Source organism: Anabrus simplex, chromosome 13, assembly GCF_040414725.1.
Source record: "Anabrus simplex isolate iqAnaSimp1 chromosome 13, ASM4041472v1, whole genome shotgun sequence".
NCBI classification, from domain to species: domain Eukaryota; kingdom Metazoa; phylum Arthropoda; class Insecta; order Orthoptera; family Tettigoniidae; genus Anabrus; species Anabrus simplex.
The window spans coordinates 91,430,696-91,454,535 of NC_090277.1; the positions used below are offsets into that span (position 1 = coordinate 91,430,696).

The window sequence follows — 23,840 nt, forward strand, 5'->3', positions numbered from 1 at the left end:
AATTCACCAATGAGAAAATTTTGATATTTATTTGATTGTCCAATGGAAATGGGGGTGTGTCAGGGCTTCGACCCAGAGAAATCTGGAACCTTCCTCTCTGCTATAACAGCTGGGACATTTCGGGCCATGTTGTCTTTCGATCGCTCCAATCAAGAGGTTTAGAGTGTGTACGTAGCGGAGGCAGGGGAAGGGCTGCCTCGTCCATCGCCGGGAAGTCCACCAGCTCAAGGTAATGGCAGACTCCATGTAATAATGTAATTGTCTCTAAAAGATGCTTCGAAGGGAAAGGTTTCAAATATTCTTTCGTAATGTAAACTTCTATTTCTAGATGTAACCTTTCAACCAATCTAAAGAACTTCACGTAACTTAGGGAATAACGAGTTGGAACCCTCGTGTATTCCCCTTCAACTTGGCATTGAGGTGACTAGGATTTTGTAACCTTTATAAATATATCTCGTAACTTAGTTTCCTTTCATCTAGTAATCTTCGTAGTATAGGATTAGCTTCTGTAACGTCAGGCCATAAGCCCACATAGGGTTTTAAGTATTTTCATGTGAATTTCAATGAATGCCAGAGTTCACCTCCTAACATTTTGATTTTCGACCAGAAACTTTAACCATTTGTATTTAAGTAAGGCCACGTAGAATGGATACTTGTTACCCCTGTTAAAGTCAACTTCTATTATTCATTTTCCTTCAAGGTAAATCAGACTGTTGAGCATATAGGACATTGAACACTGTTGGTTTTTGTTAAATATAGGTTGTGCCTTTAATAAGCTTGGAACTTTTAAATGTTGGAGAATAGTATTCTAGAGAGTAATTGTGTGGAGCAAAGACGCTCTTTATTCTACTATCGTAATTGTGGAACTCAGTCTCCTTGAGGAGTTATCGATTGGAACAGTGATTGCTCTTGTTACCTTTGCAAATTGGGAGCTTTAAGCTTAGTCTGTAAATGTGTTGTCATTTGATTATCCTAGACCTTTCTAATATTGTTACTCAAGCTCTCGAGCTAAATCTTTTTATCTGATTTCTTTGAAAAGAAAAAATATCTAAGAAATATAATCGAAGTGTTAAACTTTTAAATTATTCAATATTTTCTCTATCCACCCATTCATGCCCGGACCTTCTTACACCTCTCTCTACCACGGTATTCCCATAATAATAGGTTTTTCTCCGGGTACTCCGGTTTTTCCTGTCATCTTTCCTTCCAGAAACACACTCCAATATTATTTCATTTCTTCTGTCAGTCATTTATCATTGCCCCAGGGGAGTGCGACAGGCTTCGGCAGCCGGAATAATTTATATCCTCGCCGCTAGATACGGGCTTCATTCATTCCATTCCTGACCCGGTAGAATGACCGAAAACAGGCTGAGGATTTTCATTTTCATTTTATTTTATTTTCCAAAAGGGAAAGTTGACACCATTTCCTAGTTCAGATTGTTACTTACCTGTCCATTGCCTTTCAGATGTATTTTGTTCCACCTGGCAATATATATTATCGTTTTAGTTGTAGAGATCAGAGCATTTCATTTTTAACATCTTCAAATTTCAAATAATATAGTATCCATGTTAGAAAATGTAAGCTTTTTCAGTCATGGCAATCTTGAAAATTAAAACATAGAAAAACGAAATTAAAAACGGTGATAATATTTTAGCAAATTTTACATTTGACGATGGGATATTTTAACTCCCCTTAAGAATGTATACGATTTATTTCTTGCTCTTTTGCATAAGCAAATTCTTATCAACTATTTCGATTTCATTCCACTTTATTTTTTGGCTCATAATAATGTATTTTACACATATTAATTTTACAAGAATTAAACATGAAATGATTGCAATTAAATGCTACATTTAAAGAGAAAGTTCGCATTGGACACTTAGGCCTTTCCAATAGAGGTACTAAATATCAGTTCCAGTGTTTAGATAACGCAGACTGAACTTTCCCTATTCCTTTATAAAATATTCTTCGGTTCATTACACGCCAGGGATACTTTCCGTTAATTGAATGTCCTGCACTTTCCGTACTCTGATGAGACCAAGAAGATGATATCAGAAGACAGCACTCGGAGGTGATGACGCAATAGAGGATTAGGCCTCAGCGGCTACAGCCATGTTCGACTGGTGGACTATTATCTCAGGGTGTCGGATTCTTAAACGACACCACTTACTGTGGACGGATGATTCCATCCTGTTATTTTGATACCTGTATTCCTTGTATTTTCCATATTTCTGAAAATATTAAAAAGGGAGCCACAGTTCCTGCTAGTTTTAATTGAGGTCATTTGAAATGTTTATAGAAATGTTTTTCTTTTTTCAATTTTGCAGACATTTTTAAAGCCCAATAATATGTATACATTGGCTACTTAGTTGAAATATTGATACTAATTTCTGCAACTAGACAGTTTTGCTCTATAAATACCGTAATACATTGACGATCTCCACTACTCTTCTGATGAGAGATTCATATTAATACTGTCTAAGATGTGTCCACCTCTGTGGTGTAGAGGTTAGGGTGATCAGCTGCCACCCGGAGGGCTGGGTTCGTTTCTGGCTCTGCCATGAAATTTGAAAAGTGATACGAGAGCTGGAACGGGGACCACTGAGCCTCGGATGGTCAGCTGAGTAGAGGGGGTTCAATTCCCACCTCAGCCATCCTCGAAGTGGTTTTCTCGTCATTTCCCACTTCTCCTCAGGCAAATGATGGGATAGTACCTAACTTAAAGCCAGGGCCGCTTCCTTCCCTCTTCCTTGTGTATCCCTTCCAATATTCCCATCCGCCACTAAGATCCCTCTTCAGGGTAGCAGGTGAGGCCGCCTGGGCGTAGTACTGGTCCCCCTTTCCAGATGTATCCACCGAGGCGATAGAGGTGGTGGAGGTGGGATTGCTCGCTGAGTCCGAGGGGAAAAAACAACCTTGGACGGTAAATAGATTCAGGAAGAAGAATATGTAAGATGTTCCTTACGAAAATATTCTTATTTTTTTATCATTTTATTACAAAATAATGTTAAATTCGTAATGTCAAAATTAAGTTCTTTTTATAAATAACTAGCTTCTTATCCGCGGCATCGTTTTATACTTAATTTTGCTTACCAATGTTATTAAATAATTCGCGATTTAAAAGTCACGATGGGTTCATTTAGAATAATTGAAGATCCTCACCGGAATAAGGATTTAACCAACAAATTTTTGATAAGTGAGATTTAAGTGGAAATATAGTGTGCCATCATGCCTCTATGGTGTGGTGTGAGAATGGAATATTAGTCAGGATTGTATTGGTTCATCATCCGGTGTAATATATCATTTAAATAAAGGACATAGACGAAATCATATCTATATGACGAATTATTTTCTGGACATATTCTTCTTCTTCTCTTTATTCACGAATGGGTCACCTAGGACCATGCGGTATCAGCATTTTTCGGCCTTCCTTTTTGCTCAGTAGTTCATCTTCATTGACTGTGCACACCTCCGGTCCTCTGACCATGCCGATCGTGTGGGTTTCCTTTCTTGTTCCTCAAATCCCCGTGTTTGAATGATGTTTCTTATTTCCTTTCGATCATGCAGATTTTGCGATCTTAATTCAGTGAGTCTTTCTCTAATAATTTGTACCACTTTGGTGTAGTGGCCTTGTTTTGTAGAAATTTGCAAATTTGATGTGAAAGTCTGTTAGGATTCATTCGTTCCAAATGCCCTGCAAATTGGATTCGTCATTCGAATTGCATCTATAATTTTGCAGATGTGCTTGTATATTTCACTATTAGGTTTAGGGTAATGAGTTAAGTTTATTGTTCTTCTTCCTAAGATTTTTCTCACGATTTTTCTTTCTTTAATTTCTAATTGTTCTTTTAATCCCTCTTGTTGCAGGTTGAGAGTTTCCGCAGCGTAACAGTGCTTCTGGTTTAACTACTGTATTGTAATGAAAAATGAAAATCTACAGCCTCTTTCCAGTCATTCGACCGCCTCCGCTTTGTCCAGCACAAGTCTCACATGTAGCGACCGTGATATGAACCACGGAACCCAACGGTGAGAGGGCGGCGTGCTACCACGTGAACCACGGAGGCTCTTATTGTAATGTAATGTCGTACCTTATTGTTCCATAAAATACTTTATTTATTGTAAACGGTTCTTGTTAGTTGGGAGAGTTTCCATCTTTTGAAATCTTCAAGTTGTGGATTTCCTTTCATAACAATTTTCTCGACATCTCATTCTTATCGTTATTTTTATTAGTAAACTAATATTAATTACTATCTTTTTTGTTTCAATTGCATGTACAGGATTATTTTCTCTTGTATACAAATGTAAGGCATACTTGCATATTATTTTCAAAACCTTAAGTTATAACAATGAATTGTTTAATACATGGACTCATTTGTACACCCTGAAAATAAATTTCCTTTCTCCTGAAAATTTACTGTTTTGTTGGTTACATATTTATTGCATGGATGTCTTTAATAGTGGTGAATGATGACAAACATGTACGAACTAAGTAACAATTGCGACAGTGCTGTAATTTGCCACAGTGCATCTATTTGTATCGTGAAATCAAGTACTATCAAAAATTATTTCGTTCTTTGTTCGAGTGCCGTGCAATTAGTGTAATACTGAAATGGCGCCAGGAACGAAGAAGAATCAACAGCAGGCCGAGTACAGGAATGCCAACCCAACAGGAGACACCATGAGGAAAATAATGGAAGAGACACTTCAGTCTAAGATATTCGTGGAATTAATTGTGAATACCATAGTGGACAAAATTACGGAGTGTGTGTTAAAGAGACTAGAGGAATCTGTGCAGTTCAATATAAATGCATGTGAGGACCTAAGGAATCAGATTGCCAAGAGAGACAAAGAACTCGCAGAACTGAAAGTGGAAATGAAATCAAATTATGATAATTTGGGGCAATATCAGCGTAGAAATAACCTCCGCATATTTGGCATTCCGGAGGAGTCAAATGAGGACACGAACGATTTAGTATTAAATGTTGCACGTTACATTGGAGCCGACATAAAATTGACGGATATTGACAGGAACCACAGAGTCGGGCTTAAAATTGGTTAATAAACCCTGGCCTATTATCGTGAAGATGACAAGTTATCGCACCAGGAAGGAGATATTCGCAAAGAAAACGCATTTGAAAGGATCTCGTGTCACGATCCGGGAGGACCTTACTTCTGCCAGACTGACGGTTTTGAAGGCGGCAATATCCATGTTCGGCGTCAGAAATATCTGGACCAGTGATGGAGTTATCCTGTTTAAGACCCCTGACGGCAGCATGCACCGCGCTACGCAGATGAGTGACATTCCATAAGCTTACTCATATCTAACCTGTGTTTATTTTACGAACCCATAAGGTGGTAACCCTCTGTATTGAGTTTTGTGTCCTCTTCTAGGACACATCTCCCTCTCGCTATCTCTACGTAAATGACTGTATCATCTGCATATGTTACGACGTGCGTATGTTCGGCATTTGCTATTGTTTTCTGTAGATCATTAGTAAACAGAATAACCAATAGTGGACCTAATACTGTGCCTTGTGGGACACCCTTTATTATCTTCATCGGTGTGCTTAGATGTTGATTAATTTTGACATACTGTACACGATCTGTCAAGTAACTCTCAAGCAAATCCAGCACATTACCCCTAAAGCCGTATTTTTCCAATTTCTGGAGGAGCAAGCGGTGTGACACACTATCGAATGCCTTTTTTTTTTGCTAGGGGCTTTACGTCGCACCGACACAGATAGGTCTTATGGCGACGATGGGATAGGAAAGGCCTAGGAGTTGTAAGGAAGCGGCCGTGGCCTTAATTAAGGTACAGCCCCAGCATTTGCCTGGTGTGAAAATGGGAAACCACGGAAAACCATTTTCAGGGCTGCCGATAGTGGGATTCGAACCTACTATCTCCCGGATGCAAGCTCACAGCCGCGCGCCTCTACGCGCACGGCCGAATGCCTTTTAAAGGTCAAGAAATATCCCTGTAGAGAGCAGAGATGAATTAAGATTTTCATATATTCTCTTTGTTAAGGTGGATATAGCATAAGTCGTTCCGAGATTTTTAATGAATCCAAACTGTCTGGGCGAAAGTATTTGGTGTTTATCTAAAAAATTGGTAAATATTCTCTTAGCATTTCTCGAATATTTTTATTGTTGTAGTTATCGAAATGGGTCTGTAATTTTTAATGTCATAAATATTTCCAGACTTATGAAGAGGTTTTACTATTGTTGGTAGGTACCATTTTAAGTCTCAAATATATCTGTGGAAGGCAAAAGAAGCCAGGATGTATGTACCTACGTCATGGCGAACATGCGACAACGGCTTCGCTGATAGGAACGTATTTTTATTTTAAAGAACGTAAGTCGTGGTCTTGAGAGTTCCATTCCATTTTTCTTGTAGGCCTAAACAAGGCTCAATCCGTAACTGAAACAAAATCTGCTGTTTAAACTCTCTCGTTATCTCAGTATCGCTGTGAATGAGAGACACAGAATTAGGGATTTTATATGTACACATTACTTTGTATTCCGATCTCTTATTACAATGTATACAGGAATATTGAAAGGAGCAACTCTCGGGCTCTGCAGGTGGAGGTCATCGCTTTACGGGCGGGATAGCCAATTAGTAGTTCGTTGTAGCACTAAATGGGTTGTATTGTCTCACTATCGGCGTGCAATGCGAAGCTCTTGTAATCCTATTAAGGCGTTACCTGAAGGGCAGCGTCACTGAGTTTGATTGGATTACCCAACTACTGTGCATGTGTGAGAACGTAAGGGAGGTCGCTAACTCTTCGTGCGTGTAGGTCTGGCCCTTGTCCCCTCCGCGCACACCATCAGGCTCATCCAAATTGGATATAATCACCTCCGAGTAACAGGTATGTTTTCCATCCAGCCAGCTAACACAATAACCTCTAGCGGGTTAATGTCTTATAAGCCGGGGTCAATGGGATCGTCGAAGAACACCAGAGGGGAACCTCGAGATTGTACATATACTTTACTCCAGACTTGGCCAAGGAAATATGGAGAAAATGCTAGCATACATAAAAAATCCAAATAGCTTGCAATGGTAAGAAACAAGACTATAAAAAGAGAGGATTTTTTATTTAAAGGGCCCTAACAGCTATGTTATAGGCCCCTAATGGTACGAGGGGCAACGAAATGAAATGATAATTTAACTTCAAAATATATCCACTGACTAAAGTATAAAACGAATGATGATGAACAAAATGACCATAAATTCGAAATAATCAGTGGATCCAACCCGCAGTGCCTCACTTTCCCAGAAACTATATTAAAGTATTTGTATTACTGACCAAGGGACTGCTTACAAAGCACAATTCTGAATCGATGATTCTTGTTGTCCAAAGGGGTCCAAAATTCAGGTCAATGGCCCCTCATAATGGTACTTATTGCTAGTAAAGTAGAACCATGGTATTTTTCAAGTTGCGGTACTAATCAAGACGAGCGTAGACTCACGGTATTCCAAAAGTTATGTTACTACTCAATCGCACAGGTAACGTGGATCTATGGTGTTTCTCACATAGTGGGTACTGGTCACAGGCAACGTCAGCCCGTGGTGTTCCGCATATAGTGGTACTAATCACGGGTACTGTAAACCCACAGTGACCCACCCACTGTTGCTACTAATCACAAACCTATAGTGTACCTAACATAGTGGTACTACTCGCAAGCGAAGGCGACGCATGATTTCCCTCGTGATGGTAGTAATAACAAGTATTTTCATGGTTCTAATTCAATCATTCCTTGGTCGCCACTTTTAGTCGCCTCTTACGACAGGAAGGGGATACCGTGGGTGTTCAAATCATACGTACAAATTCCATTTATCTACTAGAAATTTTGCCCACGATTTTTATTATTATTCACCAGTAAATACGATATCTGACCCCATGCACAGCGTAGCTCCCAGTAGCTCATATAAGCAGTTCAAGTAATAATTTACTACACACTTACGGTGAACGGGAACCATTTCAAATTATCGACTGCAAATGAATCAGGCGATTCCAATGCGAGGCACGTGTTTTTAAACCATCTGACAGTCATTTCTAGTGTTTGCTCTACTATTAACTAAATTGAATTTCGCTGAACACTGACAGCCATTTCACTGTTGTTCGAAAACAATTACGCATGACGACGATATCTCTCTTTTTACGTTTCCACGGTCTATAGACAGAATCCATGAAGCAGGAAGATGAGAAGTTTGTAATCCATTCACGTCTTATACTACCTTGTCGTGATCCACTTCTCCCTATGCTATGGGTTTTGCTTTAATTAATTCATCATTATCAGTCGTATTACTCATTACTGAGTGTCGTGACCCTATTGTTTTGCTTCTAGAGAGTTACATACTTCACTAAGTGTCACCATCCAACTCGATCTTCAGCTTTTCTAGGACGTTCTGAAGACGAAGGCTGTCCTTCCACATGGTCTTCTGCTTTCTATGATAGACTTTTTCAGGTTGTCTCCATCCCTCCTTAAGATATGTCGAATGAACTGAAGCATTCTTTCACTGACACTTGTAGAGAGACGTTTCACTAGCTTCAGCTCTTTAATGATGGACTAATTCGTTCTCCTTTCGGTCCAAGCTACACGTAGCTTTCTACGCCACCACCACATCTCAAAAGTATCGAAGTGTTCTTTGTCCTTAGCCTTAATGGTCCATGTCTCCCAAGCGTAAAAGAATACGGAAATACTAGTGCTTCAGTGAATCGAATCTTCGTGATTTTGGATATTCTTTAACTAATTAAATAACTTATTTATTTGTCTTTAGTAGCGGCGAAGATATGATTCATAGTCCTCTCTTAAATTTGAAGTTCATTATTATTATTATTATTATTATTATTATTATTATTATTATTATTATTATCATTATTATACTCGGCCAACGGCCGTAGCCGTGTTGAAACACCGGATCCCGTGAGATCTTCTAAGTTAAGCAACATTGGGCGTGGTCAGGAGTTGGATGGGTTGCCACGCGCTGTTGTTGGGGGGTAAGGGAATGGAGGAGCGGAAAGGAACTGGCCACCCTACCGTACGTAAATTCCGGCTCAGGAATACCTATGCGGAGGTTCGGACCTGCCTTCGGGCAGTATAACCCTTACCTTACCTATTATACTGGAGTAGAAAACATACAAATGCACAGTTAGTGTGTAAGTCCGTTTCAACAACCCAAAACATAACATGTGGGTTCATATTACACATGTCCTGTATTTTGCTATGTCCAATGCACTCGGAGTGGCTTGTAGGAGATCATCCTCCGTTCAAGATGCTGGACTCAGAGGGGACTGAGGCACGTGCCTCGTAGTTTGATCTGGTCCACATTCACACCTTATATCACTTGTGCTGAACCCAGATTTTTCTTCAGATTATCCCTGGATTCCTACTCCCGATCGTAACCTGTTCAGGGATTTCCACACCAACCAGCTTTGATTATATCCGTGTGGTATCTGCTCATCTGCTGGCATCCATCCACGAAACGGCTGAGGAGGAGTTATGTCCATGTAGCGGGTGGGCGATGTTCTGTTCCGCTTTAGGCCTCTCCCTGTTGGCAGCTACTTCTCTGCGCATACAAGGTTTTACTGTTCGTATCAATCAATCAATCAATCAATCAATCAATCAATCAATCAATCAATCAATCAATCAATCAATCAATCAATCAATCAATCAATCAATCAATCATGATATGCATTTAGGCAGTCGCCCAGGTAGAAAATTCCCTGTCAGTTGCTTATCTAGTCTTTTCTTCAATATGCATAATCTCAAATATTTGTGTATATACAAGGTGTTCGTGAAAAAGGTTCGAATATTTACACACAGAAAACGAAGGCAGAAAGTTCCTATTAACATCGGTCAAAAACCCAATATCTTCGGAGTCATGGTCCACTCCATCAATGATCACCATGTCTTCGATCTACTCTTCACAACATGTACTCAATGTGAGCGCCGTCCATTGCAGTGCAGCCTTCCATCCTACAGTGCGTCGCATAGAATCGCGCACTCGTTGAAACACCCCTGGCTGTTACCGAATTGCATCCGAGACATCGAACACGCGTTCTCATAGTGTATCCGCGTCATTTATGGCGACCGTATACACCATGAACTTTGCATGTCCCCAAAGCCAAAAATCTAATGTGTTAAGTTCAGGTAAACGTGAAGGGCAAAGTATTGGCCCCGTCGAGCAATTCACCGCTCATGGAAGGCCCGTATTAAGTGTCGCCTAATACTACGATGAAAATGGCGCGGTGCCCCATCATGCAGCCGTTCACGACCAATGTTTAGGTAGGACCGTATTTCCGTCTTGTTTTTTCCATACGGCCCTCCGTATATTATTGAAACATTATGACTATTCTTAGTAGCGGTAGCGGACTATAACTCCGAAGATATTGGGCTTGAACTAATGTTAATAGCACTTTTTTCCCTTCGTTTCTTGCGTGCTTCCTCCTCTTTAAATATTGTAATTTGTTTCAAGGACACCCTGAATATTTCTGAATATTTTGAGTGTGATTTGATAGAATCTGATATCAATAGTTGACGCCATGCTACACAATACTGACTACATTCAGCTGCGCGTGGAATGACAGTCGTTTGTTTACTTCTCGCGGCCTTCTCGCTGAGAACGTGAGTACTTGCTCGAGCGGTTAACAATGCTGCCAACACTAAGGCTAGTGACAAAACCATTGGACTGTGACCACGGAAAGGTTAGGGCCGCGAAGCAGCTTTTAGTTCTCTAGCATTCTGAAGGCGATCGGAGCGCATTCTATTTCACCTAAGGCGACAGGCGAATCCCTATATAAGAGTTCCTTCCCTCTAGACGAGAGGGTGTATAAATTCCTTAAAGCTGCCGCAACCCTGTATCCGTCACTGCATTAAGGTAAGTTTCATATAAAATATTGCTGTATTGTATTTCACATTGTTTCCTTTAAATCATGGTGTTTTTGTTTTTGATTTTATTCAGCCGGGGTTGGTAACGCAATCTAATTATCATCAATGATGGCAATGACGTTACATGCCACTTTACGTTGGCCAAAATTAATGCTAGTAGCTACTTCAGCAATGGAGAATGCTGTCTGCTACTCTTCACAAAGTTATAAAAGCAAATTTACTTCTGGGGACGGGCTGGTGGTTTCCTAGACATCGCAATTAACCCATCTATCCTCTAAAAGCAATTACAAGTAAGAATTGCATTATTTCCACTTTCTTATAATGTTGCAAACTTTGGGTTGCACGGTGTCAACTTTTGCCTAATTCTGTTCATTTTTTTCAAGTATAATTCTATTACCATATTTTTTCTTTTTGAGGTGGTATACAATACAATTTGAATCGAAATAGGAAAGGGATGGTTTTGGCTATCACAAATTCGATGTCCTGCAGGTTGCGTTCAAAAAAATTCCGGAACACACTGTAACAGTTGCACTTTATTTCACATACAGTATTAGACAACCCGTGTTGCTCGGCAGCATTCATAGGTCGGATAACTCGTCTTGATATGACACTCATAGTCATATTGTTTCACCTGCCCTTTTCAATGGTTTCATGAAAATGTAATAAGAAACGCGGTTATTGTATGCCACAGTTCGTAGTCAGAATTAATCCATTCTGACGTCATTATGCCGTAGGTTTGGTAAATACTATCCATATATTCGCTTGTTTGTCATGAAGTTCTTGATGTAAAACTTGGTATTGTGTCGTAGAAAGCGAGCGTATTGCCAGGCAGAGAACTCCTTTATGATACATGTCCTTCACTCTTTCTCTAGCGTCGCTAGTTTATCACTTCATAGGTGTTCCAAAGCAAGGTCTAAGGCGTATGTCATGATGGGGTCTGTTTGTACGTAGACTTTTTTCCTACCAGCATCAAAGTTATTAGGAACGCTCTGTGATCTTCTGAATTGTATCTGCAAGCTGGAAAGGGATAGAGAATCAAAGAGTATCTAGCAAAGAATAGTATGCTTCCATAATCTCTGGCTTGACAGGTAGCAATCAAATATGGCTGCATGCAATGATATTACTAAGGATGAAGATCACATATATCAGAATATTAATGAAAATGTTGGTCGCTTAGCAACCCGATAAATAGAGAATGTATTGCGGGTTAGGGTATGCCTTCGCCTGCAATTATTGTAATGATCATTAAATTATTTGATTTTATGATTACTCAAATTTGGCTGAGCTTAGAGATTTATCAATGTCTCATGATTCACCAGCAGTTAATTCCGGAGAGAAAAAACCCGAAATGAAGCAAATTGGTCCAGTAAAACGGAAGGAAGGATTTTCCAAAGCTGTTTTTAGTTAACTCTTAAAATATAGATTTATTCAAAATTAGTTTCAGCAGACTGAAAAACCTAATTATTTGAATCGAAATAGGAAAGGGATGGTTTTGGCTATCACAAATTCGATGTCCTGCAGGTTGCGTTCAAAAAAATTCCGGAACACAGTGTAACAGTTACACTTTATTTCACATATTTAAGAGACGACAATTCCTTAGGATGCAGAAGAGCATTTTAACGACGATTTCTCAAATCTCTTCCCTACACCAACGACAAATACGCATTTCCTTAGCCAAACAATTCTTATTCAAATAAGCAAATATTCCTGTTATTTTTTTTGTAAATGAGGGAAAGAAAACACGAGTTTGAGATATCCGTATGAAGCGACCAAGCCGCAAACACATTAGCTTATAGCGAGTGGTATTGGAGATCCGGAACCAATGGTGGGTGAATGTGAAGATAGCAAGGGAAATGGACAGCAAGTCAGGCGGCTAAAGTGTTGAGTTACGTTCTTTATCAGGACACACACGCACCGAGTAGTTATAACGAATTCTCTTTGGATGTTTCCTATTTACGTGAACGCATACAAAAAAAGGAACGGGACAGAACAAGGAAAATGTAATTTCCTCTTCTTTTATTACCAACAGAGGCGCCATTGTTCTCAACTTGAGTGACGTCCATGGATTTGAGAGTTCACTGCCGAAACATATCGTGCTCTCAAGGATAAAGGGGAAAGCATTGCTCTGAATGGTACATCACTTATTTCTAAAAGGGGATAGTTCATAAATATTTCAGAAGGAAAAAACATTCTACAACTGTTTGTATTAAAGCAATAACAGTTCGACAGTTCGACAAATTATTATTAGTTACTATTATTAGTACAACTTCCCCCATGCGGAGGCTGCCACAAGGACAAAGTATGTCGATGACACATTATTTTGTCTTCTAAGTTACTGTTGAGTTTGCTAGTGTGCCAGGTAGAAATAACCACCACGAGACTCAGGAATAAATTTGCAATACGGTTCTTCAAATGTTATATAGATGATTGCGTAGTATGGTCACTGAACCTCGTATTGCGGCGATAGCGATGTCGTGAAGTCGTGTCCGGCTGAGATCGAGAGAATCCCATCGCTGTACAAGAAATTTAGGGATTGTGCCTCGAACTCCGATCGTGAGTCCATGGACGGAAATATTGTCTAGGTGATATTTATCTTTATAGTAGTTTACAGTTGGTTGGTAAATTGACTTCTTTTCGGCGTCCACCTCTTCGGCCTGGCCAACATGTCCCCATGTAGTAATATATGAAAATATCAAGCAATTTTAATTGTATTGTTTTAAGTAGATGAAAATAACTAGCTAATAAATAACAGAAATGTGTATTTGAAACATAGTATGCACTATTTTGGGCACGCTTCATAAAAGAAATATATTATTCCAACAGATTTACATTTTATTGATATTCAGTAACTTCACAACATTTGCTAGGCTGTAGTTACTTATTTGTCTACCTCATTCTTCTCTGTGGTAGGCCATGTGTTGAATTGACCGTAAAAGTTATCATACAGTGGCTCTGTTATTTGTCTGAACCTTTCTTTTCCTTCTTTACCAGCATATGCACTTCCTGTCGGAAACTTAGTGCCGTTGAAGGGAAAACATTCCATCCTTTGTTAAATGAAAACTCTGGACAATTAGTTCCCCTCTATAGAGCCTAGCGAATAGGTATCCTTCCCTTTCAGCACCCTACACATAATGCAGAAACTGCTGGGGACCAAACAACACTTTTGTATTTCTATTACTTTCTTTTCCCACTGTTTCAGCAGAAACGAAGGGATTCACCGGATTTTATGTTACCTTCGATGTGTTAATGAAACAAGTGGAAAAGTGAACATTCCAAATATGGCATTACTAGAGATCGTTTTTTGAGACTGTAATAAGGTAGAATGCAAAGTTATTTAAAGGGATTAAAGACTCAAATTTTGAACTTCTCCCGTTTAGCACTTATCACAACGAAGTTTAGAACACAGGCACATAATGATAAGATATAGCCTCACACATTATCTGGAGTTTATTAGTTATTTGGCTGGAATGTTATTGAAAAATTATGTTTATTTGTTATATGTTGCATGGAAAATGCTCCTCGGCGCACATTGTTTGGGGCTAAAATTTGGCAGACTTGTCAAAAATACTCATATATATCAGAAAAACTCTGAGTTTTTCAGTGAGGTAACAACTGTTGTCAATACGTTTTCTCAAATTTTCATTATTCATCCAATAGGGAAAAATCTAGTTTCGTGCTATTTCAGGAGTTAAAATATTAGGGTAATATTCGGTTGATAGTAAAATGTAGAACTATTTTTAATTCCTGCACATATTCAAGCATTCTCGGAAAAAGTTAGGTCAGTCCGGTACAAGGACTATTTTATGACTGGTAAAGAGATGCAAAGGTTTGAAGATAGATAAAAGTAAGTGAAAGTCTCTGTTCCGAGGTATCTGTGGAACAGCAGATGTGAAAGAAGGTGCGGGCTGGAATGGGTCTAACTACAAGTCCGAAAGATGAATTAAAAATTTAAATAAAGGTTATATTTTCAATAGCCAACAAACTTAACGAGTACGACAAGTCAACAGCTATCCAACAATCAGGTACAAGACCAGAAAAGCTCTCAGCTCACAACCACAAATTACCAAAGGGCAGAAAACCCCTAATTACATGGGGCACTTGCACCTAGTAATATCAAGCCTCCTAGAGGCACCTTTCAAAATACCAGAAAGAGCTGACCGCTATAAAAGGCCACAACACTTTTCGCATTGCCTGCCTCTCAAGGCACACTTACAAATGAACAGGGGTACCCATTCTACTGGACCTTAAATAAAAAAAGTTTAATCTACACGGCCCAAAATACAAAAGGAATGGAGGCGAGAACTTGCACTCCTACGTGAAACTAGTTAAAACCTAAGTGGCGCTAGGCCAATTCAACAGGGGCTATTCCCACACTAGGGAGGTGACTCGTATAAGGAAATTTTAATACATAAGGAAAGAGAAGAAAATCGGTTATGAAAACGTAGTCACATAAGATCAAAATGCAGGGGAGCTCGAGAGGGTAAGGCACTCTCTATCCCCGATTTACAGTTAAAGTAACATGAAAATTTTACATCGAAATGGTATAGGTTACATCAAAATGGTTTCGGACCTTCCCCGAGGATTAAACTGATGGGCTAGCAAGAAATTAAAGATGTTAAACGGCCATTACTTTTTTGAAGGGCTGCTGACTGATGAAAGAGGCGCTTCCCGCCTCCTGCTATTCTTCCATACACTAAGCTAGATGTTGTACGAGTGGCCAAGAGACCAGAAAATCAGCAGCTTTTATACCCTCGTGGAAGATTCGAGACCTTTCATGAATAATTAAGACACACCCACATGCGTTTATTGGTCGGCTAAAAGTTACAAGTCAAAAATGAAGAAGAAACCTGTGATTGGAGGGAAATTAATTACAGAAATTACTGATTGGGTAAATTCAAAACAGGCGGAAAGAAAGGATTAATTTTGCCAACACACCAACGAAAGAACGAAATTTAGTAAAGACAACAACTTATGAATACAAAATATCTTCAAGGAAAGTTCCTTCACATCGCACCGGGGTGCATGATCATGGGGTTTTGGTAGAGACGTCTGTGAGAGAATGTCCACATTTCTTGATAATTAGTAAACAAAAACAATTCGAAATTAACACCGTAACATCTTCGGATAAACGGTTGAATTAATTCAGTTTTAAAGTTCAGAGTTTCAGCTGTAGAGGAGAACTTAAAGGCGGAAAATTCAAATGTGCGGCGTATAGGTGTACCAACCGGTACAGTTTCAAGAGACATTCTTGCTATAGAACTGTCCTGGACTGAAAATTACTCTCTCAAATGTTCTTCTCCTCTTACGCGCAGCGTAGGCCTACTACATGATACATATTTTCCAGCCGTGTTATTGACATGTTAGTCCGAAATAAGTTTGAAGCTAATTTTGTCCGACAGTGTGAGAGAAAGGGGCGTGGGTTTGCTCTATATACGCCAAACCGCTATCCTTGAGATCAAACATTTACAGCTTTAAAAATGGCATTAGGGAAAAGCTGATAGCAGAATTTGAAAGGGTAAGAATGAGGGGATTTTTAATGTTGAAATTTAAAATTAGATTTTTCATCAAAAATCACAACATTTCACTCACGAGTATGAAATATCTCCTAGCCCGCTCAATGGATGTGTTGTAAGCTTAGCATAATCGTAAGGGGCACGGATAATTATGAACCCGTACAGCTTATGCACCCCTCCGTACAGCACCGTAGAGCGGTCTGCATACAACTTGCGACCCACTTCAATGCGTGTAAACAATAATAATATTATTGTATTCACGCGCTACTAACTACAGTCGAACCACCTGAAATTTCCATTACTCGATTTTTTTAGTACCTCGAAGTAACTTAAATTTCCCGGCCGTTTGTCGCATTCTTCACTTGTATTTATTTCTCGATTTCTCGAAGCAAACATTTCCTCCCTTGAAGCAAACTGTGCTCTGTAACTCGAATTTTGTGCAACATTAACTGTGCAATGTTTGTGAGGAACAGTTAACAAGTAAAGAAACTGTTATAATGATGCTGGGAGGTATATGATGAGAACTGAAAAACTCAAACTTCTGGTGATCGGAAAATCGGTGAAGCCTCGCTTTTTCTGGGGTGTGAATTGAATACCGGACACGTTCGAAAGCAACCCCCAAAGTCGCAGATGGCAAGCTCCATTTACGAATCTCAGCTTTGTTGTATTGAGAAGTTTCACGTGAACGGAGGAAAGATCAACAGTAACAAACGGAAGAAACTAACGGGTTTCTTCCAAAGGTGTTCATCGAGATATGTTTCTTATTCCACTACTGTATCCTGTCTTCTAAAATGTTCTATAATAAAGGTTATAATTATACCTCGGATGTTCAGGTAGTAATAGGTTAGAATGCAAAGTAATTTAGTTTGTAGGAAGTGTGATGCAACCCGTTGTTCCACAATGTCGGAAGAGTAGCATAAATTCAAGGAGGTCTATGGGCTGTACCCGTAATATCTATGCAAATCTCCTAGCATAACCGTTGTACACTGTAGGGTTAAGTTTGCATTCTAACCTATCAGTACCTAATAATCCGGACTCTAGTTATAATTAAAGTGATGCCGTAAAATAGTTTGTTTGTATATTTTTAAATACTGTTTAAAAGTAATGTATTCAGTATAAACCCGTAGATATATATGATGCAATTACGTGCTATACATGCTCATAAACGGTACTCTCTATATTTCGAAATTTCGATACCTAGAAATAAAATTTAGTTCCCGAGGTGATTCGAGATATTAAGGTTCCACTGTACTGTTGACGGTTTTCGTAGACGCCGAGGTGCCGGGATTTTGTCTCGCAGGAGTTAAGTTACGGGCCAGTAAATCTACCGATAGGAGTCTGACGTATTTGAGCACCTTCAAATACCACCGCACTGAGCCACGATCGAACCTGCCAAGTTGGGGTGAGAAGGCCAGCGTCTCAACCGCCTGAGCCAGTCATCCTGGCTATAATAAGTTTGCATTCTAGCCTATCAGAGCCTACATATCCGGACTCTAAGACATTACATTGCCTATGTGTGCGGAGTTATCGTTGATAACCGATGAAATTTGGTTTAATGAAACTGGAGCTGTCCTCTATCCAGCGACAGAAAGATTGATGAGTTTTGAGATCGCTTTTATATCCACCAATTCGAATTGCAACGGAGTACATCAATATCAGATCTCATCACTGGAGTAGGTACTCGCGAGAAACGATCTCCCTTTGACGATAAGAGTGTCAGGACTAATTTGAAGCGATGAACTTGGAAATTTATGACCTAGCCGTTCTGAGTGCCTAGCAATATGCAACCCTTCATACATAAAACATCCTTGCACTGATCATATGACAGCTAATATCGTCTGAGGTACCGGGGCACATGTGGCACCTATTACTTGTCGTGTATACGTTTATAGCCACGCGAGATAAACGAGTGGATTAGTGGAGTTGATAGTTTCTGTTCTAAGGGTAATTCCAACAGGGGAATCATCCCCTTGCACTAAGGTAGCAAAGGAAAACTCGTGACTTTGTACTAGGCTCAGTTCTATAAATTAACTACCCAATTGTTAGAATATAAAAAGTATCTAGGAATGACTCTACACGTCACATGTACTATTTTTAAATCAAATCAAAATCTCTTTATTTGCAAATGAGGTGTCTACCTCGGTGGCAAATGGTACACTAAAATACATTATTGTCAAGCACTAAATATTAAATTAACAAGAGAAGAACATTTTCCTATAATAAAATATTTTACAATTTACGCTAACAATTTTTCTATTAAACACACAGCTCATCCTTAATAAATTTATATTGTTTACAAAATTCTACTTATAATATCTGCTGTACTACTTACAAATATAGTCAACTGATATACAGTATGTGGAATTAAACTTCAAATGATACTGTACAACTGGTATAAGATTAAAATTTACATTGCATTTATTTACTTTTTTTTCTTTACCCATTCTGGAACCTAAGTAGCATAACGACCTGCTGCGTCTTAACCAGAGCCCCTTTTGCCACCACTTTTCAGAGTTCCTGAAGGGTCTTCACAGCTACCGTAGCGGTCCCAGGGCCCTCGAAGTCCCCACTGTACTTCACCCCTACAGGCAGTCCCCTACTTTGGCTGCCCAACTCCTTAGACCAGGTGATTGAATTCATTTATTCACACACATTTTTTATTTATATTAACGTGCACTGGTCGAATGCCCTCTAACATTTATTTTCTCTGTTGCTGTTTATTCTCTTCTTGAATATCTGTACAGATTTTGGAAAAGGATCAAACACTACCCCTGGTAAAATGTTCCACTCCTTCACACCCTTCCCAATGAATGAAAATTTACCCCAATCGCTTTTGCTAAAATTCCTTCTAATTTTATATTTGTGGTCAGTCCTGCCGATATAATTATTTTCCAACTGAAGCCTCTCACGGATATCTCCCCATGCTGCTTCTCCTGTATAGGCTCTATATAATCCTATAAGTCTAGTTTTCTCCCTTCTCTTACTTAAAGTTTCCCACCTTAGTTCCTTTAACATTCCTGATACACTACTCTTTCTTCTGAAATCCCCTGTTACAAATCTTGCTGCTTTCCTCTGCACACTATCTATTTCTTTTATTAGGTATTCTTGGGGAGGATCCCAAACACTGTTTGCATATTCCAATAATGGACGAACCATACTTAGGTAACTTTTCTCTTTTAATTCTTTGTTGCATCCTTTAAGTAGCCTCATTATGACATGTAACGATCTGTATGCTTTCCCAACAAGGTCATCCACATGACCCTTCCAGTGCAAATTACTTTCAAATCTCACACCTAAGTATTTGCACTTGCCATCTTTTGGGATAACTACCCCATTCAAAGTATATTCAGATTCAGTTTTAAAACTCCTGTTTGTAAATGTTTGTGTAAATTTTCACGCTACATATAAAAGACAAGGGCGCTGCTGCGGTAATAGCCACGAATGAAATCAAGCATCTGCGGAGTCTCTTAGTGGTTGCAGCGGCGAAGCTCTTTAATGTGAAGATCTCACCAATAGTGAGTTGCTACGTCTAATATGGGACAATCTTACCAAGAGTAATTTAAGAGATTTATAGAATACGAAAGCTGTTTTTCTACAGAAAGTTCCAAGCTTATCGAAATGTACTCGCTCATGATTGGTATACGAATTAGTAAGAAAAAAGGTTCTTCATAGAGGACCTACGAGAGTGGATGCTAATACATTCGACACCTGCCAACAACAGTGTTCTACAAGAACTTTATTCAAATATAAAGGAAATATGAAGTACGTTTTATATCACGGATGCCATGACGACTCAAGATTGGAAAACAATCAAATTATGAGCTACGACATGTCATGACACGATTTGAGGTACATGGCTTCCATCACAGAGTATGTGACAATACGAAACATCATGATCCGCAGGAGGATTGTATGTGTCCTCTGCGCAAGAATCGTTGTGTCCTTGAGTGCTGCCCTTGACCAAATTTTGTAGTGACTAACGCAGAGAACTACATACGGTATTCTAAGTGAATATTTATCCATGTATTTATGTATATGTCTATCTCATGGCCATTGGCTTCATTAAATTTTAACAGAATATAAAAAGTGATGAATAAATCTACATAAAACGAAATTATGTCTGTCTGCTTTCAGAAAAATCACGTCCAAACCGCTCGATGAAATTTAATAAAAATTCGCACTAACTGCGTCCTGATAACGTTTTATTGTTAGTTATTGGCCAGAAAGTGTTATATTTAAAATTACTTGCGAAAATATCAATAAAACATTTAAGGAATGAGATTGTGTACTTTTCTCTCCCTCTCAATCACATAAGTGCTACAGTTGAAAGTCGCTATGGATACAGAGTTTAAAAGGTATGGTTGAACTTTCAGAACACATTCCTAACACGTAGATGAAGAAAATTTATTATATGAACATAGGTCCGGAAGCTCTTTATTTCCATGTTAGAACTCATTTTCTACATCCCTACTCAGCATATCACATGAAACTGTTTCCTCCATTAAGTGTTCAAAATGCCCTCCTTAGCACTAGAACATGCATCAACCTGCCGTTGTATTGAATCCTGAAAGCGCTGATGTATTCCTAGTATATTGCGTGTAGTTTCGTAGCCTTCGACAATACGGGCATGAAGACCCTCCGCATCCTGTACGGGGTTTCGATACACAAGAGCGTTCAAATATCCTGGCGAGTCTGGTGGGTTTATGTCCGGAGAGCGTAGAGGCCAGTGAAGAGTTGCCATGTCAGTTACAAAATGCCCCACTCTATCAGTTGCCAAATGGTGTCCTTAAGGATGTAGATCACTTGTTAAAGAGCGCACTCAAAGAGATTCTTTCACTTTCTATTTCTATAGAGAGGTTTAGCGTTGGTTAAGGCCCTGTGGGAAGCATTTATTCAACATCTTAACGTGGTAAACATTCTGAATGACATATAACAATGTGCATGCACTCTGTGGGGGAAATACGGAGAAACAAAAAAGCGATTGCTTCCGTAATTTGAACATTACTTCGGGAAAAGCAACAACAAAGAACAAACAGCAAAGCTATTAGAAACGAGGAGTTCAAGAAACAGTGCTCCCTTCCTAAAAATGTAAAGGAATTGTGCTCTTTCCATATCACCCTCAAGGAAATTAGTGGTTCGCAGGAAAGTTGGGCAAAATCATGGCGTGTTGTCAGGAGAGCAACTGCAGAGGTGTCTGCGGTGAGATCGAAACTTAGGGACATGTTCTCGGCTACTGTCCATTCGGATCACTCACATTTCACGTCCTTATTAGAAAAGCCATTGGCGATAACGGAAGGAACTGCTTGGATGAAAATCGCAACACGAGAAGAATAGATATTCTCACCATCAATAAACCGAGGGAGTTAGTTCTGTAATATTGGACCCAACAGTACGGCTAGAATCAGGCGAAAAACAGCCGCAAGGTTTACATTCTGAGAAGCGGGCACTCTACGTTCCAGTATCCAATTAAAAAATGGAGAAGTATCATGTGAACTCTGTGCCCGTCTGCGGATTTTTAGTGGGTGCAAGAGGTACCATACCGGGGATGATGCCCGGGTTGTGGAAGAGGTTTGCCCTCAAGGAAAGCTACCTTTCCGAGTGGGTCCGTGCTTATTTAAGGAACCATTTATAAGAGGCAGTCACAGAACACCGGATACAACGTGACCATGGAATGGTTTTCATTCAAAAGTATTTACCAAGAGCGTTAATACGTTTATCCCACTGGGAGACGAGACGATCAATTCCAGTTCTTGTAGAACGAGGTAGGTCGCTGACGGATCCATAACCGCGCCCAGTCATGCACATCCTCGTCCGAATGAAACCGACGTAGACGTTAAAATCACAAGGTGAAAGATTCAGGCTGTGCGGTGGATGTTGAAGTGTTTCCAAACCAAATCGCTGAAGCAGCCTTCGCCAGTTTTGAAGCATGCCTCAAACATTATCATACAAAAGGATGACACTGCCTGACAGCATTCCAGGGCGTTTGTACTTTATGGTACGTCACAGTTTTTGCAAAAAAGTCTTCATAGCGCTGCGCAACCAGAAAACGAACGACCCTTTTCTGATCTTCTTTGCTTCCCTCCATTTCTGCAACTAGATGAACACACTATACCAGTCAGTACACCAACAAAGACATAACCCAACCACGGCTTGCACCTGTTCTCCTACCACAGTGATAGGAATATCAGTTCGAAAGTAATTACCAAAAGCGTTAATACATTATTTTTATCTCACTGGGAGACGAGACCATCAATTCCAAGAAAGATGTAGGTCGCTGACGATCCTAGTTTCATCCACTTAGGCTCCAAAATAACTGCTGACGGCGATCGCAGCCATCAAATTAAAGGACGCTTGCTCCTTGGGAGGAATGCAATGGCCAACCTTGACAATACTTTCAAGAGTAGAGACGTAACTTTAAGAAAGAAGATTCGTATAGTGAAGGCTATGGTCTTGACAAGTAGGTATGTACGGAAGCGAGACGTGGACAGTAAGACAGGCTGAACGTCGAAGAATAGACGAATTTGGGCTATGGTTTTAGAGAAAACTCCTTAGAGTTCCGTGGACTGCGAAGAGATCTAATAAGTCCATATTACTGGAAATCAACCCAGGCTCTTCACTGGAAGGTCAGATACACAGACGCAAAGTAAAGTACTTCGGTCATCTTATGAGAAACCATGATTCACTGGAAAATCCTTAATGCTGGGGAAGACTCGTGGTAACGGGAGAAGAGGGCGGCAACGGATGAGGTGGACTGATGGCATCAAGGAAACCACGGCTCTCAATTTATAGTACATGACCAAAAGAAATGGCGCCCTTTGGTCTATGGGGTCACGGAGAGTCGGAAGCGACTAAAAACAACAACAACAACAACAACAACAACAACGCTGACGGATCCACAACCGCACCCACACTGTTACCACCTTTCGCGTGTTATGGCGGGTGTTCGGTTTTTATTTGACTGTCCCTTATGTATGCCAGCCAACGGCCGTAGCCGTGTTGACACACCGGATCCCACGAGATCTCCGAAGTTAAGCAACATTGGGCGTGGTCAAGATGTGGATGGGTTACCAGGCTCTGTTGGTGGGGTTTAAGGGAGGTTCGGACCTGCGGGTGTTCGGACCTGCCTTCGGGCAGAATACACACTTGCCTTACGGTACCTTATGTATGACACAACATAAAAATCGTACAACTCTGCGTCTTATGGCAAACGCGTTTTGGATCCGTTTCCTAAATAAAATAGTTATACATGTATATTTGACAAGTACTCACCCAAGTCTTCAGGGTCCGGTAGTTTGACATCGCACCTTTTCCCCGCATAACCAGGAGTGCAGTTACACTTGAAATCCAAGGAACCAACGTGTCTGAAAAGAAAATATGACCTTTGAAGTACCTATAATGCAAAACAATACTGATAAAGCGTAATCGCTTAGGAATGA

General features: G+C 39.8%; 1 protein-coding gene across 1 annotated transcript in view; it reads right to left on the reverse strand.

Moving 5' to 3' along the window:
• LOC136884725 (uncharacterized) overlaps nucleotides 1-23,840 on the reverse strand; it is a 350,171-nt gene that overhangs the window by 202,041 nt on the left and 124,290 nt on the right. Inside the window, exons 3-4 of the mRNA XM_068230067.1 lie at nucleotides 23,674-23,765; nucleotides 5,362-5,364 (exon numbers count right to left, since the gene is read on the reverse strand). Of these exons, the coding sequence (XP_068086168.1) occupies nucleotides 5,362-5,364; nucleotides 23,674-23,765 (95 nt within the window). The remainder of the gene's footprint in view (nucleotides 1-5,361; nucleotides 5,365-23,673; nucleotides 23,766-23,840) is intronic.